At 43.6% G+C, this 19,788-nt stretch overlaps 1 protein-coding gene across 1 annotated transcript in view; it reads left to right on the top strand.

Moving 5' to 3' along the window:
• Nucleotides 1-18,458, top strand: part of TNRC18 (trinucleotide repeat containing 18) — a 46,721-nt gene extending 28,263 nt beyond the window's left edge. The window contains exons 16-29 of the mRNA XM_042437820.1: nucleotides 97-342; nucleotides 3,338-3,783; nucleotides 3,974-4,168; nucleotides 5,651-5,792; nucleotides 6,544-6,661; nucleotides 7,591-7,713; nucleotides 8,441-8,516; nucleotides 9,667-9,775; nucleotides 9,979-10,095; nucleotides 10,490-10,657; nucleotides 11,601-12,934; nucleotides 13,721-13,957; nucleotides 14,573-14,647; nucleotides 15,744-18,458. Of these exons, the coding sequence (XP_042293754.1) occupies nucleotides 97-342; nucleotides 3,338-3,783; nucleotides 3,974-4,168; nucleotides 5,651-5,792; nucleotides 6,544-6,661; nucleotides 7,591-7,713; nucleotides 8,441-8,516; nucleotides 9,667-9,775; nucleotides 9,979-10,095; nucleotides 10,490-10,657; nucleotides 11,601-12,934; nucleotides 13,721-13,957; nucleotides 14,573-14,647; nucleotides 15,744-15,950 (3,593 nt within the window). The 3' untranslated portion in view covers nucleotides 15,951-18,458. The remainder of the gene's footprint in view (nucleotides 1-96; nucleotides 343-3,337; nucleotides 3,784-3,973; nucleotides 4,169-5,650; nucleotides 5,793-6,543; nucleotides 6,662-7,590; nucleotides 7,714-8,440; nucleotides 8,517-9,666; nucleotides 9,776-9,978; nucleotides 10,096-10,489; nucleotides 10,658-11,600; nucleotides 12,935-13,720; nucleotides 13,958-14,572; nucleotides 14,648-15,743) is intronic.
• The last annotated feature ends 1,330 nt before the right edge of the window (nucleotides 18,459-19,788 follow it).

The following is a 19,788-nucleotide window of genomic DNA, read 5'->3' as shown; positions in this document are numbered from 1 at the left end:
GGACCTCCATGACATGTTACTCTTATCAGGCTGAGATGAAAGAATGGCCTGCCTGAACCCTGATTTGTAACAGGCTTCTTGTCTTGTGCATGGCAGATTCTAGCTCAGAAGATGAAGAAGAAGAGGATGAGGAGGAAGAGGAAGAGGAGGAAGCCAAAGGCTATGGGATGGGCACCACCGACAGGCTTTCACCACCCACTTTGGATGAGAGTGGCTTGGGGCTGCTTGCAAGATTCGCAGCCAGCGCTATGCCGAGTCCTGTCATCCCACCTTCTCTTTCCATTGTCCAGCTAGAAGCCAAGCAGAAAGCAAAGAAGAAGGAAGAGAGGCAAAGCTTGATGGGTAAGCTTATTTGTGCACTGCCATTGCTCAGCAGCAAAGCATCTTCTTTGCATGTGGCAGGCTGGGGTTTGACTTGACTGTAGATGAAGGAGCTGACCAGGTGGGCATAATCAAGACAAGAAAAGATTTATTTTGTGGTAATGGGGCTTTTAAGGGGATGCAAATTGCTGTGGTTTAGACACATTTCACAAAGATGGGGTCAAAAAATGGCATGAAAATTACCCTGAATTTTTTTTTAAAACCCTTTAATCTGGAGGTTTGGGGGGTGCTTTGGGGCTGTGCCTAGGGGTCTCAAAGGCCGCATGTAAGTAACCCATAGGCATATTTGGCCCAATCCTGATGTAGGAGCTAGTTACTTCTAGATGACTGCTTGAAAGTATATTTCCCACATATTTCACAAATATCCATGATGTACAGACAAGTTCTATGTCTCCCTGCTGTTTTCAGATACTAACTGCGATGTAACAAATAAAGTGGCTAAATTATGTGCAGTGGCGATTAAAATCTGTTGGGTCATGACTTGAATCATTTTTACAGACTAGAAATTAATAACTAGAATAATTTGTAATATGATGGATAAAGGGTTTGATATAGTATTTTATATAACACAATAATGTTTGTTTATAACCTTTTGTTTCTGTTTGTAAGAGTTTTTAATTGATTATAGCCTTCCATTTTTATGCTCATCTATGACTGTAATAAAAGATTTGGTGGACCAATAGTGTGACCTTGGAATAGGACACTTTCAAATGCTAATCTGTCCAGATTTAGGGCACATCTGCATTCAGATCTACATACCTACATTACAGAGGTGGATGATTTCTGCAGAACTGCCTCAGAATTAGTGCTTCCATGCGCAAGAGAATTCAGTAGGGAACTGGGCTGGAGGGTGGCACATCTCCTGTCTAGCTCGACCTCCCCTTATGTCTCTCCACCGCTGCTGCCACCCTGCTCTCCATGAATAATGGAAATTTCACTCCTTAATTCCCTTGTGTGCCAGCGGCTGCAGAAGTGGCCCCAGGGCAACAGCTTTCCAAGTCAGTCAGGGCTGTAAAAGGCTCCATTTATAAAATTAATAATAATTTATTAATATGTATTAAATGATAATGGAATTTATAGTGAGCTTCAGAATAGAAACTGATGTCTTTCCATGGGAGGCTAGCTTATTTTTAGCCTGCCTTGCCTATCTGCTATATCAGAATTGTCATACGTCTCTTACGATGCCCTGCCTCCCACCATAAATTTAACTGAATAAAAATCTTGAGTTTAGTGGGGAGGAAGTGTGTTTTCTGGTGTCACGATGGCACTGTTTTCACATGTCTGATGAGTCTCCTGAGCTTGGAAAAGATACCTTTTGGACTACAGTTCCCAAAGTTCCCCAACCAGCCTTGAAGTAAAAGGAAGACTAGCTGGTCAGCTGTTTGGTTGCTGCTCCCAGAATGACCAGGTACAATGGGACCAGCAACCAGTATCTGTGTCATAAAAATGCCCAGGAAAACAGAGAGAATAACTGTTCACAGTCCTCCTTTCTTCCATGTAACACTGTTCATAGACATAACTGTGTTAGCTGTATCAGCATAAAAAGCTATAAAGGAACCCTGTAACACTTTTGAGACTGAGAAAAGGACATGTCTAGCATAAGCTTTCATCAGTTGCATCTGATTAAATGGACATCATGTGCTGAAGAGGTCTTGCCAATGGGGGAACCATTCCACCATTATCTCTAGCTAGGAAAAACAGTATTTTGATGGTTTCTAACAGATTTAAAACTTTTTGTTGTTGCTGCTGATATCAGATCCATATTTTGCTGACTCTCACATACAATATTCATCTTTCTGTAATAGAAGCTGTCTAGCTGAGCTGTTTGCAGGATTTAAAATGTACTGTCAAAAGCCCTGAAGCTGCCTTGTGCAAGATGGGATGGGGGTAAAACAATCACCGAATGCAGTCAAATCCTTCCCATTCCATTTTAAAGATATTTATATACTGCCTTTCCCTGGCTCATGTTTGTATATATAAGAATGCAGGTAAACGTTACAACAAAACAGCAAATTCAGCAGCTAACCACCCCCGAGCCATTCAGCCTAGCGTCCTCCAAAAGCCACTTGGGGCTGCCATAGGCCATCCCTAAGGAGGTCATTCCAGTGCCTGGAGGCAATTTCAGTCAAGGCCCAGCTCATACATGTTAGATTATTTTTGCCTCATATGATGAAGGTAAATGGAGCGGGACTTGAGCTGGATATCTTAACCACTGCAGAGGTTTATGTGGGGGAGAATTTAGGTTCAACCTTGTTCTGTTCATCTAAATTGGAAATAATCCCAGCCTTCCTGCTATGATTGCTACAGAAATGGATGAGATAAGACTTGTAATACATTTTGTTATGTGGCAATGCTTTGCAGTGAAGTCTTGAGAGGAGGGTTTTTTTTGTCACATTACTTAGCATCAGATTGCTTTTAGGACCTTAGACAATAAAATTTGATTACCGTCTAGAAAGGTAGTGATCTATATACCACAGCACCACATTGCTGTTTTGTTTGAGTTGTTTGTTTTTGCTATGCCTGCACACACAAAAAATTAAATGCAATTTTAACCGGATTCTTACACTAAGCATTTTATTTGCAATTGCTGTTTTGTTTTACTACCCTGAATTTTATAGTCAATGAAATACAAGGCCTGTCATAGCACATGTTGTAGGTTTTCATGCTGACCAGTGGCTAATAGTACTGGGCACGACTGCTCAGAATTAAACTCCATCAGGTTCAATGAAACAGATTCCCAGATCATCTGTATTGAGGTTCAGCCTGAGCAAAGTGAATTCATTTCAACGGATGTGAGAATGCTTTTTAAAAATGAATTTGCAGATGCAGATTCAGTGTGGGGTGTCCTTGGTTGCCTTAAAGTAAAGAGTAGGTGGTAGAATCCTACACCAGCCTCAGAAAACATTGGAGATGACTGCTTTTTGTTTATTTGGCCTCCGCCTTGTTCCACATTTAGGGACGGAGTTTGAATACACAGACTCAGAGAGCGAGGTGAAGATCAGAAAGAAATCACCCTCTGGATTGCTGCGTGGAAAGAAGGGCCTCCTTGAACAAAGCAGTGCCACAGTTATACAGTCGGTTAACACCATGGATTCCACTCCAGGTGGGAGCTTAGACAAGGCCAAGATGGTACCCGAAAAGAGCCGGAAACTGAAGAAGTTCAAGTCACCCAAGGACCTGACTTTTGAGTTTGGTCTGGAAATGAGTGATGATGACCTCTGGAACCGGCGCAGGAGCGAGCGGATCTTCCTTCATGATGCCACCATGACATCGGCCATCCTGTCTCCCACCTCGGCAAACAGCTCAACCCCAGTTTCCAAAACTGGGCGCTGTGTGAAGGGTACATCTCTGAGTCCCAAGAAAGAGGGAAGCAAAGGAAAGGAGAGGAAAGAGCTCGGCAAGGTATGGATCACGGGTTGCCAGGCCAGGCGTGGCAGATAGATTTGATCCCCAGTGCCACTTTGTTTAAAAGGAGGATGACTTCTTCCTTTTGGTTTCACTTGCTGAGCTGCCAGTTTTTTCTCCTCCCAACCATCTGTCAAATTTTACTGACCAAAAGTTTTCCTGTTGTCTTCTAACTTTGATTTTGCAGAAGAAGAAGAACAAAGACGGTCCATTCTGCTCTTCCTCCTCCTCTTCCTCCTCCTCTTCTTCTTCCTCCTCCTCTTGCATCTCTCCTCCTAGCATTGTCAGCTGTTCACCGGACATCCGAGCCAGTTTGGCAAGCTCCCTGGGCTCCAGCAAGAAGAGCAAAGGGAAAGGCAAAAACAAAGAGGTGAAGAAAGAGGTAAGAGCCCAGGCTGCAGAACGAAAGCAGTTGGTTGAGCTTTAGTTGGGAAGGGAATGGGGCACGTCTTACTGAGGCAAATGAGCCAGACTGATAGTCATATTTTTATGGCTCTGTGAACTCCATTCTTGAGAGACTGATGCTGTATACTGTAGTTGATCTCAACAGATTATGTACCAGGAAATTCATGAGGCCAAGTCAAGCTCTTGGTTCCTCTTTGTTGTTCTTTATGTGCCTTTACATTCACTCTGAATTCTTGTTGTGTCCCTTCATGTTGTTTCCAACTTACGGCAACCCTAATGAAAACATACCAGAGGTTTTTCTTGACGAGATTTGTTCAGAGGAGGGTTGATGTTGCCTTTCTCTGAGGCTGAAAGTTTGTGACTTGTGATGCAAAGTGTCCATTGTTGAGCAGGGATTGAAACTCTGGTCTCCCAGAGTCATCGTCCAATGCTCCTCAATCCACTACATCACACAGGTCTTGACTTTGATTTATGGCAACGATATCATAGGATTTTCTTGGCAAGATACATTCAGAGGAGGTTTGCCACTGCCCTCCTCTTAGGTGGAGAAAGTGGGACTTGCCCAAAGGTGATCCAGGGAGTATCCATGGCCGAACCAATTTATGCTGAATTACTGAAGAAAAGTTTAATTCAGAAGTGTTAAATCCCTTAAGAGAAATGTCTAAAAGTGATTGCTGGTTTTAATTGTTGGTAAAATTGGTTCATTGATCATAATTTACCAGACATAACATCTTTAAATTTAAAAAGTTGCGTTGAATAACCATCTCCTCTCCCTTCCCCCATTATATTCCCAGAATTAGCATTTTAAAGTACCTCCCCTCATTTATCCCTCAAAAGTAGTGGATTAAAACACCAATTATTACTCAGTAACAAAAATACATTTTAAAATGCTATTGGTAGTTCATAATGTGAACTTCAAATTGTTGGGAAAATGGAACAAATTAGGGATCATTAATCAATTTTTAATCACACATTTCCTAGCACTAGCATGGTACTGCTTCATGGGGCAGAAGTAAGAAGAACATTTTGAAAACTAAATCTATGCTAGTGTGACAGTCCAGAGGATGTATTAACAAGCTTTCTCAGCACTGAAGGCTATTTCTTAATGAAAGAATGTATGGTTTGCATGCAAGGGAGTCCAGGTTCTATCCCTTAAAACTCCAGGTTATAGAACTATCTGATTTTCAAGGTGAGCTAATGCTCATGAATCTAAAGGGAAGAGACACTGTCCACTACACTTCATGGCTGTCTTGCCTTCTTGCTAGCATTCCTTTTCTTCCCTCTCTGTGTATTTGTCATGGCGAAATAAACCCAGAGCATTGAGAGCTGTGGATAACCAAGAGGCATGGATAGTGGGGAGAAGAAGAGAGGCATTTTTAAGTGTGAATTTATTGTGAACAAGAGAGTGGGCTGCAATGGAAAAGTTGTGCAAATAGCTGCCTATTTTCTCCCCATCCAGAACCGAGGAAAAGGAGGCGCTGTCAGCAAGCTGATGGAGAGCATGGCTGCTGAGGAGGATTTTGAGCCAAACCAAGACAGCAGCTTCTCAGAGGATGAGAATGTGCCACTGAGTGTGCTTATGGAAAGGCCACTTACTCCAGGTGAGGGATTGATTGCCTTCTCAGATCCTGCTGCTGTATCTCTCTTCCTCACCCTCCAAAAGTAGAAGATAAGAAAAATGTATGTACCTATAGTGTTGCTGCTGCTGTTGTGTGCATTCAATTCTGACTTACTGAGTCTCTATCCTAAGGTTTTGTTGACAAGTTTGATTCTGACATTTGCTCTTTGCTGAGAGAGAGAGAGAGAGATCCAGCATGGAATCATGGTCTGAGTGTTGGACAAGGATTAGCAGAGTTCAAATCCCTGTTCAGCCCTGGAAACACACGGGGTGACTTCAGAAGGAGGCTAGGGCAAAACCCCTTTGAACAAATCTTGTCAAGAAAGCCCTGTGATAGGTTTGCTTTAGAATTGCCTTTAAGTCAGAAATGATTTGAAGGCATGCAATAACAGCAACAACAGTGAGAGACTTTGACTAGTCCATGGTAACCCAGTGACTGAGCAGATATTCAAACTCTGGTCTCCTGGAGTCTTAGTCCAACACTCAGAGTACCAGACAATGCTATCTCCACCCATATATATATATATATATATACACAGTATATATATATATATATATATAGAAGAATATATATATATATATATACACACACACACACACACACACACACACACAGTATATATATATATAGAAGAATTTTTGTATGTTTGGTTGTTGAATGACATACTTAACAAAACTCTGAAAGTGTTGCTAATACCTGCTCTCCATCTCTCTGGTCCTCCATTATTCTCCAGCTCCCCGTTCGTGTATTATTGACAAAGATGAGCTGAAAGACGGTCTGCGGGTCCTGATCCCCATGGATGACAAGCTGCTCTATGCTGGCCATGTCAAGACAGTTCACTCTCCCGACATGTAAGCAAAAGGACATGCACTCTGGGTTTGTGGGGAGGGGATTACAGAGAGTGGAGTGAATGTATCCAGGTCTCCGGTGTACATCCTATGATTCCATGCAAATACAGTGAACACAAAAAAGTCTGAGAATCCCAGCCTTTTCTTTCATGTTCAAGGCAAAATATGCTTTAGAATCCCAGTGATCCATATTCTGAGCAAAGGGGAGACCTTGTCTTCAACTGCAGGATAAACCCCCTTACTATGAGGTTGGTAGTGGCAAGTAAAATCTTAAGAAGCCGTCCAGGTTGCTGGTGGGGGAACTTGAATTGCCTGACCTTGATGGATACTGAGAGGTGTACAATAAGCATGGATGAAATTCATTATACTGTGTACAGAGATAACAGAACACGAGAACAAAAACCTTCATAACAAATGATCCGATTGAGAGGCATATAAAGCAACTGAGTAGCATAAATAATTAAAATTTGACAAGGCTACCCAACTTGTTTGTGATCTGATGCTAAATAGATTCCCTTGTTGGTGACAGTCATACCATGTTGTGTGCCTTCAAGTTGTGCTGCAGGGTTTTCTTGGCAGGATTCGTTCAGAGAGGGTTTTTCTCTGCCTTCTTCTGAGACTAAGAAAGAGTAACTTGCCCAAGGTCACCCAATAGGTTTCCATGGCCAAGTGAGGATTCGAACCCTAATCTCCAAAGTCCTAGTCCAGTACTCAGACCATTACACCAACTGGCTCTTAGTCACACTGTAGTAGGGAGAATATTCCAAAGCAAGGAGAATGCTGCTGAATAGCCCTCTCTCTTGCTTTCAAATTAAATGCTTCTAGAGAAGGCACTGAGACAAGATCTTAAACTGAAGACCTTAAGAAACAGGCAGGTTGCTTTTGTAAGAGACACGCTTTCCTACAATTTCCTTACTTTATTAAATTTCTAGGCTGCCTTTTGACCAACATCACCCTTGCAGTGTTCAAGACTTCAACTGCCTGAAAGCAGTTAAAACAGAAACCCACAACATTGAATTAGCAGTGTTGCAGAAAAACCTTGCCAGAGTATTGCGGTGAATTTTTCATACAACCACAGACTGGACTGGTATCTGGTTTCCTTGCTTGTCCTGTCCCATCCTCAACACTATATTATATCTTCCTCTGGAGTCATTTGAGGATATAATGTCTTTAAAAAAAAATCAGTTTGCAAAATTAATAAACAAGAAATCTGCATTACATTTGCTGTGCATAATACATACAAGTCATAAAAGTCTGTCTTTGCTTAGTGCAGCATTTTGGACCATTATATTTTCATTAAATGGAGCCCCTCGTATTTTCATGGCTCCGTTCCAGCAGACTGTGTGGAAAAGGAAGCCCCTTGCTAGTACTGTACTGTGGCAGCCCCTGGGCCTTAATTTTTCTTAATGAGCCGGCTGGCATTGTAGCATTCGGTGTAGATTATTAATCCATTTCTTACTTATTAAGCAGGACAGTGCTTCTCCTTTTCAGACCAAAATTAGCAGTCTTGATAAGGCTACCCAATTTGGCAAACAGCTAGTTTGGGGGGCAAAGTGGGAGAGGTTCTGGTTTGGGGCTGTTGTCATTTTCTATGAAAGACAAGAGATATAGATGTGAAGAAATTGTTTGCTAAAGCGATTCTTATAAGCAGCATCGAAAGGCCCAAAATGTCTCTCTGATCGTTTTCCTTTTTTTTTGTTTTCTTTTACATCTTGAGGTCTCTCAGCCTCCTCCTTCTTCTCTTCCTACTTCACTGTTGCGTTTTGGGTCTGTACGTTTCAGATACCGAGTTGTGGTGGAAGGAGAGCGAGGGAATCGCCCCCACATTTATTGTTTGGAACAGCTGCTGCAGGAGGCGGTAAGTCCCTAATTCTCCGGGAAGGATAGATTGGACTCCTTATTAATTTCTGAGGAAGGAAAGCAGAAGGTAGAAAGAAGGAGCCTGGGCACAGGGTGACTGGAACATCTAGGCTTCTCTAGAGGAAGAGGAAATGCCTTCATTCTGAATAGCATCACCCATGGTACCCCATATCCCTGTGGCTGGGTGGCTATCCCAGTGTTTCATGCTATCCCAAAAGAAATGCTAACAGCATTAAAAAAAATTATGATTAAAATACAAGTAAACACCTAGGCAGAGCAAACAGACTTTGTCAACAGTATGTCAATAGACTCTGAACATGTATAGTGTGTTTGTTTGAATACCACCCCCAACCTAAAGATCTCTGGATTGTTCACGGACTAAAAATTAATAGCCTGAAATACACAGTATAATGAATCACAATAAAATAAACCTGAAACAGTTTTAGAAAGTCATATAATAATAACAACAACAACAACCAACAGCAACAGAGGACTACAATCATGTAAAGATCTTTCAAAACCTATATTTTAGACACTGACAATCTAGAAAGGCTAGGAGAATATTAAAGGCCTGTATCTGGCAATGGATGGATGCCAGCCAAAGTTCTCTTGGGAAGACAGTCTATATCTGGGATGCAGCTACCCTGAAAAGCTTTGCTGGCCCATTCAACTCCGTACCACTCATACCAGGGCCGGGGACTCTTTGGTCCTGCTGATGTTTTGTACCACTGCTCCCATAACCTTATTACCAATCACCATGCTATCTGGGGATACAGAGAGTTGGAAACACAAACTAGAAGAGCAAAAGTTTCCTACACTGATCTATTCTAGGTGGCCTCATTTCTCAGAGATTTCATGTGAGCCTTTCCCTTCCCTACCTGAAAGTAAAGGGACTGAACGTGAGCCTTTCTGCAGTCATGGCAGATGCTCTACCACTGAGTTGTGGACCTACCCATAGATACCCATTTGTGCCTAAGATCCACTCCAAACCCTCTGGCTGTCATGTGTTAAAACAAAAGCTGGATGGGTCATGACTCCCTCTCACAGGAAGCTGCTGTTTCCATAAAGGGAGGTGAAAAAACCATCTTCCTCATGTAGGAAAGGTGTTCTCCAGGGCAAACCAGCTACTGATGCTTCCTTCCACACAGATCATTGACGTGAAACCCCCTTCGGTGCGGTTCCTGCCTGAAGGCACAAGGATTGCTGCCTACTGGAGTCAACAGTACCGCTGCCTCTACCCAGGAACGGTCGTCCAAGGTGAGACCACATTGTCTTAGGCCACATTCTAAGTGTACCTGGCCATGCAATCCAAAACAGGTGGAAAACCCTGTATATTTTTTTTATTATACATCAGTCCTCATCCATTGTAACTGGTGAAGTGTGTGTGTGTGTGTGTGTGTGTGTGTATACATGTGCTCATTTCCCCTGTTCTTCTCTCTTCTTTCCTCTTCTGTGTTTAGGGGCACATGATCAGGAAGAAGATGGAGACTTGATCACTGTAGAGTTCGATGATGGCGACACTGGACGGATCCCCTTATCTCACATCCGGCTTCTTCCACCTGATTACAAGATCCAGTGTGAGTCTGGCATTTGTAGAACCAGAGAAGCTTACTGATGGCATGCAGGAATACACAATTAAAGCGCTCCTGAAAGATGCCCATATGACTTCTCAAACATGTAGAGCCCACCACCATTCAAGGCAATCTATTCCACTGTCAAACAGTTGTTAGAGTAAAGACGTTCTTCTCTGGCATGGTATATATTCTAGTATAATCCTACCGAGTGCAATCCTAGCCCACTTTTTAGCTGAACCCACAGAAACTAGAAATGGTAAATGGGAGCCATGTCAGAACTTACCGACACATTATTTGCTTGTCATGTGGGGCTCCTGCCAATAATTCCAGTTTGAGTAAATCCCTAATGGATTTGGGAGGCAGTAATGTATATAAGAATGGCTTTTGACTGTTCCAGGTGCTGAGCCTTCTCCTGCCCTCTTGGTGCCCAGCACAAAACGCCGCAGCCGCAAATCCAGTAAGGATACTGGTGAAGGAAAAGAAGGAACTGGGATGGGATCCCAGGAGGAGACGACACCAAAAGGCAAAGGACGTGGGAGGAAACCGAGCAACAAGCAGAAAGCTGGTATGACACCACCACCATTTTTTAGCTAGCTGAGAGTGTTGCAGGAAAACACTAGGAAGCTGTCTTTGCTTCCTTGGTTAGTTAAGAAGGCATCCCCAATGAACTAGACAATATGTTTTATAAAGTTCTTTTTTCATTAAAATTCATTATTTTTAAGATAAATAGTTAGGATTTGAGGTAGCACAAGTTGGCTTAGAACAGAGGTGGGCATGCTTCAGAGCTCACAGAATTGCACCAATTTTTGGTTACCTCACCTGGCTGCAACACCCTGTTGTGTTTGAGGAACTGGAAGTGCCTGTGTGTCATTCCTGGTTGCCTTTGGGGCTCTTTTTTTGGAGGAGAAGTTCTTGTTGGCCAGAGTGGAGAATTCCATGAAAGAACATTTTACTGCATCTCAATGTATGGTGGTTGGTGTTTTTCTGTCAACAATGGGGGGAGGGTTAGGCAGAATATGGGGGTATTGCTGGGCTTGGGGGTGTCAGTAGAAATTTCAAAGGCCCCACTGGACCCCCTTCCATGAGCCAGAGGATTCCCCTCAGCTTTGAAGAATCTCTTCCTTCATGTAGGAAGAATATCTCTTCAACCCATCTCTATTTGGTTATTTGCCTTTTCCCATAGGTAATAATTTAATGTTTTGGGGTGACTGTTCTAGGATCTAGAGAGCCAGCATGGTGTAGTGGTATGAGTGTTGAACTACAACTCCTGAGATCAGGGTTCGATACTACATTCAGCCTTGAAAACTCACTCACTCACTCACAAGGCACACAGTCTCAGCCCCAGAAAACCTCATGATAGGTTTGCTTTAGGATCATTGTAAGTAAGAAGCAACTTGAAGGCACACAACAAGAACAACTTGTAGGATCTAGAGTAGAGGCACCTTGACCAGTTGCAAATGTTGTCTTTATTTGTTTATTTCATTGATTTACTTTTTGCTGTTTCCCAGAAGAAAGTGTCCTAGCAGAACCAACAAACCAGGGAGAAACACCTGCAAACCCTTCACACCTGCCTGAAAAGCCTCTTTGCAAGCAGTCCATGAAAGGTGCAAAGAAAACGCCACAGGTCCCTGCCAGAACTTCCGTGGCTCCTGCAGAAGAAAAACATCAGAGTAAAGGGAGCAAGATGAAGATCTCAGCCAAACTGCACAGCCCCTCTCAGTCCTCTTTCCAGTCTCCAGTGTTTAGCAGTGTTCGTGGGAGTGAGACGTACACTGAGCTCTCAGGCATCTTGGGAGCCTTCAGTTCTTCTGATGCCTCCTCTGGGAAAGTCAAATCAAAGAAAGGGAAGCCCACTGAGGAATCACAGGAATTCGGCTCAACAGCCAAAGCTCAGAGGAAGATCCCAGACAGCGAGATTTTGATCAAGCTAGACCACGAGGGAGTCATGTCCCCCAAAACTAAGAAGACAAAAGAGGCCATGAGGATGCTGGGAGATGCAAATCTGGCCAGCAGGAGAGAGGCCAAGAACATCTTGGGACTGAGCTACAATTCCTTAGCGAGCACCAATGCCAAGCAGAAATCTTCTAAAAACAAAGTGGCCAGCGGAGAAGCTTCCGCCCCTAAGTTTGCAGGCAAGTTTGGTGGCTCTGGAGAGAACCCTGCTTCCTCGAAGGATCATGAAGACAAAGATCAGGCAGAGCAGGCAGGAGACGAGTCTGAAAGCAACAGCAGTGGCAGCAGTTCGGAGTCTGAAGGAGAAGAAGAAACACAGAAAAATGGAGGTGGCACCCAAGATGGCAGCTCAGCCAGTTCAAGGGCCTCCACACCCATGTCTTCATCAAACTCTTCCACTTCCTCCTCCTCCAGTACTAGCAGCTCTTCCTCTTCCTCCTCCTCTGCTTCCTCCTCTTCCTCCACTTCCTCCTCCTCATCCAGCTCCAGCTCTTCTTCTTCTTCCTCCTCTTCCTCCACCACGGATGAAGACTCCTCTTGCAGCTCGGATGAGGAGACTTCGGAGTCCCAGCCCAGCGCCTCTTCCATGCAGCAGACCTTGCCGCCTAAGCCAGCCAAGCAAGCAGCGAAGTCTCGCTCAGCATCCCACCCTCCAGGCTCCAAGCAGCAGCAGCAACAGCCATCGCCACCACCGCAGCAGCAGCAGCAAGCAGCCCAGAAACAGCCAAGCGGGAACAAGAACCGGCCCAAAAAGCGTGAGGGGATCCACCTGCCAACCACCAAAGAGCTTGCCAAACGTCAGCGGCTGCCTTCTGTGGAGAACAGGCCCAAGATTGCTGCCTTCTTACCTGCGCGCCAGCTTTGGAAGTGGTTTGGGAAGCCAACCCAGGTGAGCCACTCCTTCTTAGGCTCTCTCACTCTTGGCTGTGCTAGTTATGGTTAATGGGAATTGCACTCAAAATAACTTCTGCAACAATTTAATTCAATTTAATTTATTTCCCACCTTTCTCCTGGGACAGGGCCAAATGGCTCACATCACGTTAAGAACAAAAATACTTTGATACAAAAGTTAGAACAGTGTTAACTAAAAGAGTCCTATTAAAAGCACAAAAATTACAACAATTCAATGCACATTAAAACACTTTTAAAAAAGCTTATTTTAACCCCATTAAAAGGATCCCTCTGCCACCTGCTTAAATAATAATTTCTTTGTCTTTGTTTCATACATTTCAAACAGCAAAGCTGGGTTTGAAATGGATTGTACTTTGAACAGGGAGCCCTTTCACTTCTGGCCCTAGTATATTTTTGGAGATTCTCGGATTACAAACTTATGTAATTAGTTACTTTTTTTTGTCTCCTTGACAGTTCAGATTTTTGAAGCATATATTTAAAAATGCAGCTTAGATGCATGTAAGATACACTCCTGAAGACACAAACAAACAGATTGTATTGGAGGCAGAATTGGTCATGACTGAAGTAGAGCCTTTGAAATCAGTAGGATGTTATGTAGGACTATTGGTTTGAACTTGGCTCTCACTGATTCCAACCCATCTCCTTTTAGAATCTACCATAAGTCTTTTTTAGGGTCTTGTTAGGATGGTTGGAATCCAGATCCAGCCCAGTGTCTGTGAACAAGCTCTAGGCTTATGGGATTCTGCATTATTCCATTCCACAGAGGCGTGGCATGAAGGGAAAAGCCCGGAAACTCTTCTACAAGGCCATCGTCCGTGGAAAGGAGATCATTCGTATCGGAGATTGTGCCGTTTTCTTGTCGGCTGGCCGGCCCAACCTGCCCTACATTGGCCGGATCCAGAGCATGTGGGAGTCCTGGGGTAACAATATGGTTGTCCGAGTGAAATGGTTTTATCACCCAGAAGAAACCAATCCTGGCAAGAAGCTCAATGAAGGCAAGGTAGGTGGCCTTTGAAGCATGAGACTTCCTTACAGGGACAACCGGAGAGGGAAGTTCTTGTTCAGAACAGGGTCTACTTTGAGAAGAAAGCCAAATAGCATGGAGGGTTTGCTTGATGGGTGGCTCATATTCTTTTCTATTTCTGCTTTGAACAGCTTTTATACTAGCAGAGAGTTCACAGTTTGGAAATATAACCAGTGAATGGATTAAAGAAATGGCCAAGTCAAATGATTTAGAGAGCCAGCTTGGTGAAAAGAGCTAGTGTGGTGTAGTGTTGGACTAGGACTCAGGAAACCAGAGTCCAAATCTTCACTTAGCCCTGGGGGAACCTTGGGCAAGTCACACACTCTCAGCCTCAGAGGAAGGCATTGGCAATCCCTGCTCTGAACAAATCTTGCTGAGAGAACCCGGTGATAGGTTTGCCTTAGGGTTGCTTGAAAGCACACAACAAACAAACAAGGCAAATGGATCTAAATGTCTGAGCATGTGCAGGGGGTCTAAAATGCTATTTTGTTTCTAGGAAGCTTTGAATGATGCTGGTTTTGACTTTGAATCTTGCTCCTTTCCTTCCATTACTCCATTTCCTCACCCTCACTGTGCTTGATCTAATTTCAGCGCTGGGATCAGAAATCTGGGCGAAGCCTCTCCACTGCACTCCAAGCTTCCAGCCAGAGGAAAGACTTTATGGAGGTGGGTTGTGGCAGGGGATGGGTGCACAGCCTTTAAAGAGACCCTGCTGTGATAGCGTCAGGTGCCTCTTGATCCTTAGGCAAAAGAAAGCCAAGGACTCCCCCTTCCTGTGATACAGAGCCTGTGTGTGTATTGTCAAACAGGCTCCAATCTTTAGTATCTTGGCTTTCAGTCATAGGTATTTGCTTTTTAGTCAAAGTCAACCACAGAGTGCTTGACAATTTCAATTCATGTAAAGGTACAGTCTCTGAGAGATGCATGTGAGCCATATGTGTCTGACAGAGCTTGAAAATGCCACCATTTTGGCAAAAGGTGCCTTGAGTCCACCAGCCAGCATGGCCACTGGCTCTGGCAAGAGAGGTCCGAGTTCTAGAGTGTTTCCTTCCAGAAAAAGCTGCAAGTGATCTTCACAGACAGCAGATGCCACTTATAGAAACTGGGTGGTCAGAAGCATTCCAGAATCATAGACTCTTAGAGGTGGAACGGGCCTCAAGGGCCGCTTAGTCCAACTTCCTGCCATACAAGAATGCACAACTACAGCATTCCTGAAAGATGCCCATCTGACCTTTGTTTAGAGACCTACAAAGTTGGAGAGTCCACCCCTTTCACGGTCAGTCTATTCCACTGTCAAACATCTTATAGTCAAGAGACCCTTCTGAATGTTTAGATGGAATCTTAGCTGGGCTTCGGGACATTGTGTGATTCCTTCTCTATTACCCTGAACAGCAAAAAGAGAACAAATCATATATTCTAAATAAAAATATCTCAATTTTCAGTTCAGAGAGTAGGGGTAGTTTGTCTGTCTGTTTTGGTTAAAGGATATGTGTGAGATAAGGAGTGTGAAGAGGCCAAGGAAACAATAAGAGGGGCTTCATTCAGCTGAAGAACCTCAAATGTGTGAGGACTAAAAGCTTTATGCCATTAATAATCCACAAAGACTTTAGAAGACTGTAAGCACTAGGAGATGTGTTGTTTGTTGTTCTTTCTGCTTTGGCACTGATTGTTTATGACCCTGGGAAGAAATCTTCTACTCTGACTGACATCTCTCTCTCTCTCTCTCTGTCTTCCCTTTCCCTCCCTCCCCTTTTTAATCCAGCGTGCATTGTACCAGTCTTCCCACGTGGACGAAAACGATGTCCAGACAATCTCGCACAAATGTCTGGTGGTTGACCTGGAGCAATATGAACAGATGCTGAAAACCAAGAAATACCAGGACAGTGAAGACCTATACTACCTAGCGGGGACATATGAGCCCACCACGGGCATGATATTCAATACAGATGGAGTACCAGTCATCTGTTAACTGCTTCTGGAAAAAGGAACTCTGGGAGACATCCCACACTCCCATAGCATTCATATGAACACATCCCGCCTCTCCATGGAGAAGGAAGAAGAAGGAGACAAAGATGAGGAATGGGACGTAAAGAAATGTATGTGCCTGTTTTAACGACAGCATGATTGTTTTAATGCTCAGTCACATCGTTCCAAAACTGAAACAGAGTGATTGAACTGGTTGCTTGACTCTTGCAAAAGAAGGGAATAGTTAAAGAAGAAACAGAAAAAAGAAATTGGAGATATGGGCAGCGAGTTTGCATTCTATCCCTTCATGGACTGGTACTGCTTTGGGTTGCTGTGCCAGATCACCAAAATAATGTTGAACTACAGGCACTTTGCCATTTTCCTCCAGAGTTCAGACTTTCATAGGATATTTCAGGAAACTAACCATCTTCTGAGCTCAGTGTTTCTGAATCTTCAGGGTAATATATCCAGCCTTTCTCTTTCTCACCAAGAACCACACAACTATGTTGAAGAATACAAGGTCAGTGAGAACCTTGATAGGTCTCTATTCTGAAGTCTGGTTGATCTCGAAAGCCTGTCCCCTAACAGAGAAGAAAGGAGACAGCTTTGGAAGCTATGGCCAAGAATGGTGCTTCACGGAGAAAGATTAGTCACCTCATGTTCCTGTAGGGTTACGAGACGCTGAACAAGGAGGACAAGAGAGATCAGCCACTGAACTATGTTAAACCGATATTCCTCTTATTGCTACCCTCTCCTTCCAAACATCTGGTCTTGCGAGGGAAGGTGTTTTTATTCGAAGCAGGTGCAATTGAATGCGAAACATTTCTTCCTCCTATAAGATGAATGTAAGTTGACAGGTCCTGCTTCGAAATCCCGGACCTTGCTTCCATCAGCTATTCCTAAATGCAGACTGTGATTTTGGGAGAACACATGTGTTTGGGACATGCGCTGTTGGCTATTTGCTGCTCCTGCTTCAGGAACTCAAGAAACACTTCCCCTCCCCTTATATATATATATTTTTTAAAATACCTGGACCTGATGAACCACCTTCGGAAGACTCCCCAGTGTTTCATACAGAATGAAATGCTTGACTTCATTTCCCTCTCATCTCCTACTGGGCACCGCAACTAAGGAGCAGATGGCACTTGCAAAAACCTTGCATTTATTCATGGGGGAAGCGTTGGCTGTGCAGCTGGGGAGCCCACATTAAACTGGACGCAAGACCAGCACAACCAACCCTTGCCACCAACTCCCAACTCCCCAGAAGTTTGCCAGTCTACCCCTCCATCCCTGCCATCCCACTCCAGGGCACATCACCCCTGGGCTTCACCTCTTGCAGCTTCAGGACAAGGCGAATGCCCAAATTACAGACAAGACCGAGAAGAGCGTAAGTTGTGGAGGTGGCGCAAGGGTTCAGAGGGACAGGGGTGAGGTGAGACTGGATGAGAACAACTCTGTATTTTGCACTTAAAAACAAACAAACCCATACACTACATAGCTGAGATACAATGAATGTTTCTGCCCAGAACGGACTACCATTCCAGCACTACAATGAGAGATACATTTCTTTTACCTACATGGACCGATTTTTTACTCTTGGCGGTGGTACTAACAGAGTACTAGAGGCATCTGGCCCAGGGGAAGGCACATCCCAATCCCCCAGTCCCTTTCTGGACTCCTTCACAACCGACTTTTAAAGAACCACAGTGGTGCTGCTTTGTGTACTGCCTGCCTTCTCCCCCCCTGGACCACAGCTTCCAAAGTCTTTGATGGCGACAATGTCTTTTAACTCACCCACCCACCCCAACAACTCTGTACAGTTTTAATCTACCAAAAGACTCATGTCATGTCCTCCCTTCCCCATTCCTGTATCATCATCCCTCTTTAAAGAAAACGAAAAGCAACCAACAGACAGAAAAGATAAAAAATAAAAATGGAGAGGAGGAGGAGGAAGAGGGGGAAATAAAAGCAAAACGGATTCAACTTTTTAATTATAAATATAAAATATAAATATATAAATATATATAAATATATAAACTTTTTTTAAAAAAAACTGTGAAAAAAAATTATGGAATTATAAAAAAGCAAAACACGGTCTGACATTTAGACTCCTATTTTTTATTTCCTGTTGGATTTGTGTGACCGCAGGGGAACAGGAAAAGATCCCGAGCGTTGCTTACATACAAACTGTGTACTGTATACGTGTCGAAGCAACTTGTGTGAGCAGATCTTTTTAAAAAGAGACACAGAGAGAAAGAGAGAGAGAGAGAGAGAGGATTTATGCGAATGTTAAATAGAAAGCACTTAACTGCCCATTGCCTTCTATGGAACACAAGGATTTTTTGCAGACAATCGAGAGGAAAGGAGCCAGGTTTTTGTCCCTTTTCCCCCCACTGTTGTCATATTTTTTTAATGTTTTCAGTTCCTTCCCACCCCCCACACCTTTTTTTGCATTGTTTGTTGCCGATTATGTGTGATTCCTTTTCATAAAAAAAATATGATTGAAAAACAAGCAACGAGAACTCTGCCTTTCTTTGTCTTAGATTTTATCACTTGCGTTCTCCCACCCTCTTGGTTTTAGAGTCACCAACTGGGAGGCCATGAAGCCATGGCTTCTCCCAATAAGAGGTCTATGCCTCAAAATGTTTCCTTCCCTCCCTAAAATATCTTGCATTGCAGTAATGCAAAACTTCAGCTGAATACAGTTGAGGCATTCAGAGAAAAGAGGTAAGCAAGGGGACCAAGGGAATGTGAACACAGCACACAGAAGAATTCTTGGTCTGTACAATTCCCAATGTCTCACTTACTGCAATGCTATAAATTGAGGGAACTGAAGGGAAATTAATTTTTCTTGGGGGGGGATTATTTGGAGGACAATGCCCCCATTTCCCCCCTTTAAGTACAAACCTGTTGACATCCCAAAACAACGAGAGTTCAAGCTGTCAATCCCAATTTGAAATGGCTTAAGTCAGCCACCTTCTTTCCTTCCCCAGAGTGCCTTTCTTTTCCCAGTGGGTCTAGCTCAAAAGCCGGGCTTTACATCGGACGTTTAAATCGGGTTTCATCTGCTGGTGATGGCTGTGGCCTCAATATGTCTGCTGTGTTCCTTATCCAGAACCACCTTCATTTTTCATAACTATCGCAACATATACCTTGGGGATGGAGCTCCAGCAAACAGCCAGAGAAGTTTATTCTGCAGTAGCATTTGATTTTGGAAGGAATCCCGAGAGCCTTTTCTTTTGCTTTTGTGTTGCAGGAATTGTCACTGCCCCTTGGGTAGGCAGGGCAAGGAAATGTTTTGAATGCAGCGGTCATCCTAATGGCCCCATTTCCACTGAGAGATAAGAGCTAGCCTTCCAAGCAGGCAAGAGGTGGTTTCCAAGCATTTTGTCTATGCAACAGCAGAAGATGCACACTTGCAGACAGCGCTCTTCTTACCAGTATCTTTGTATTCATGTTCTGGGCTCTCAGTGAGGGTTTTCCCCAGTGGCTGGTTAGAAACACCCATTTTCCAAAGAGCAGCATAGGCTTGCAAGTGGGTTTTAGGCAGGGTTTGGGGTGGGGGATTTCCAGAATATTCTGGTCTTTGGAATGAAAACAGTGCCATCTGGTGGAGTTCTCTACTCTTCCCTTTCTTCTTTGCAGAATAACATTACTACCAAGTCCTACAAATCAGCCTGGCTCTTACCTTGATGTGGGTTGTTTTGTTTCTTGGCAGAGAACCAAGGCTGGATATGTTAGAAATATTTCCAAATCCATCAGGTATTTACCTTTATTCAGTATTTGAAATTCTGAATTGCTTTACACATGCAAACAGCTCTCCTGCCTGCTGCGAAGGGTTA

This window comes from Sceloporus undulatus, chromosome 8 (genome assembly GCF_019175285.1).
Source record: "Sceloporus undulatus isolate JIND9_A2432 ecotype Alabama chromosome 8, SceUnd_v1.1, whole genome shotgun sequence".
NCBI lineage: Eukaryota > Metazoa > Chordata > Lepidosauria > Squamata > Phrynosomatidae > Sceloporus > Sceloporus undulatus.
The sequence above is the reverse complement of the archived record's forward strand: the minus strand, read 5'-3'. Positions and strand labels throughout refer to the sequence as shown.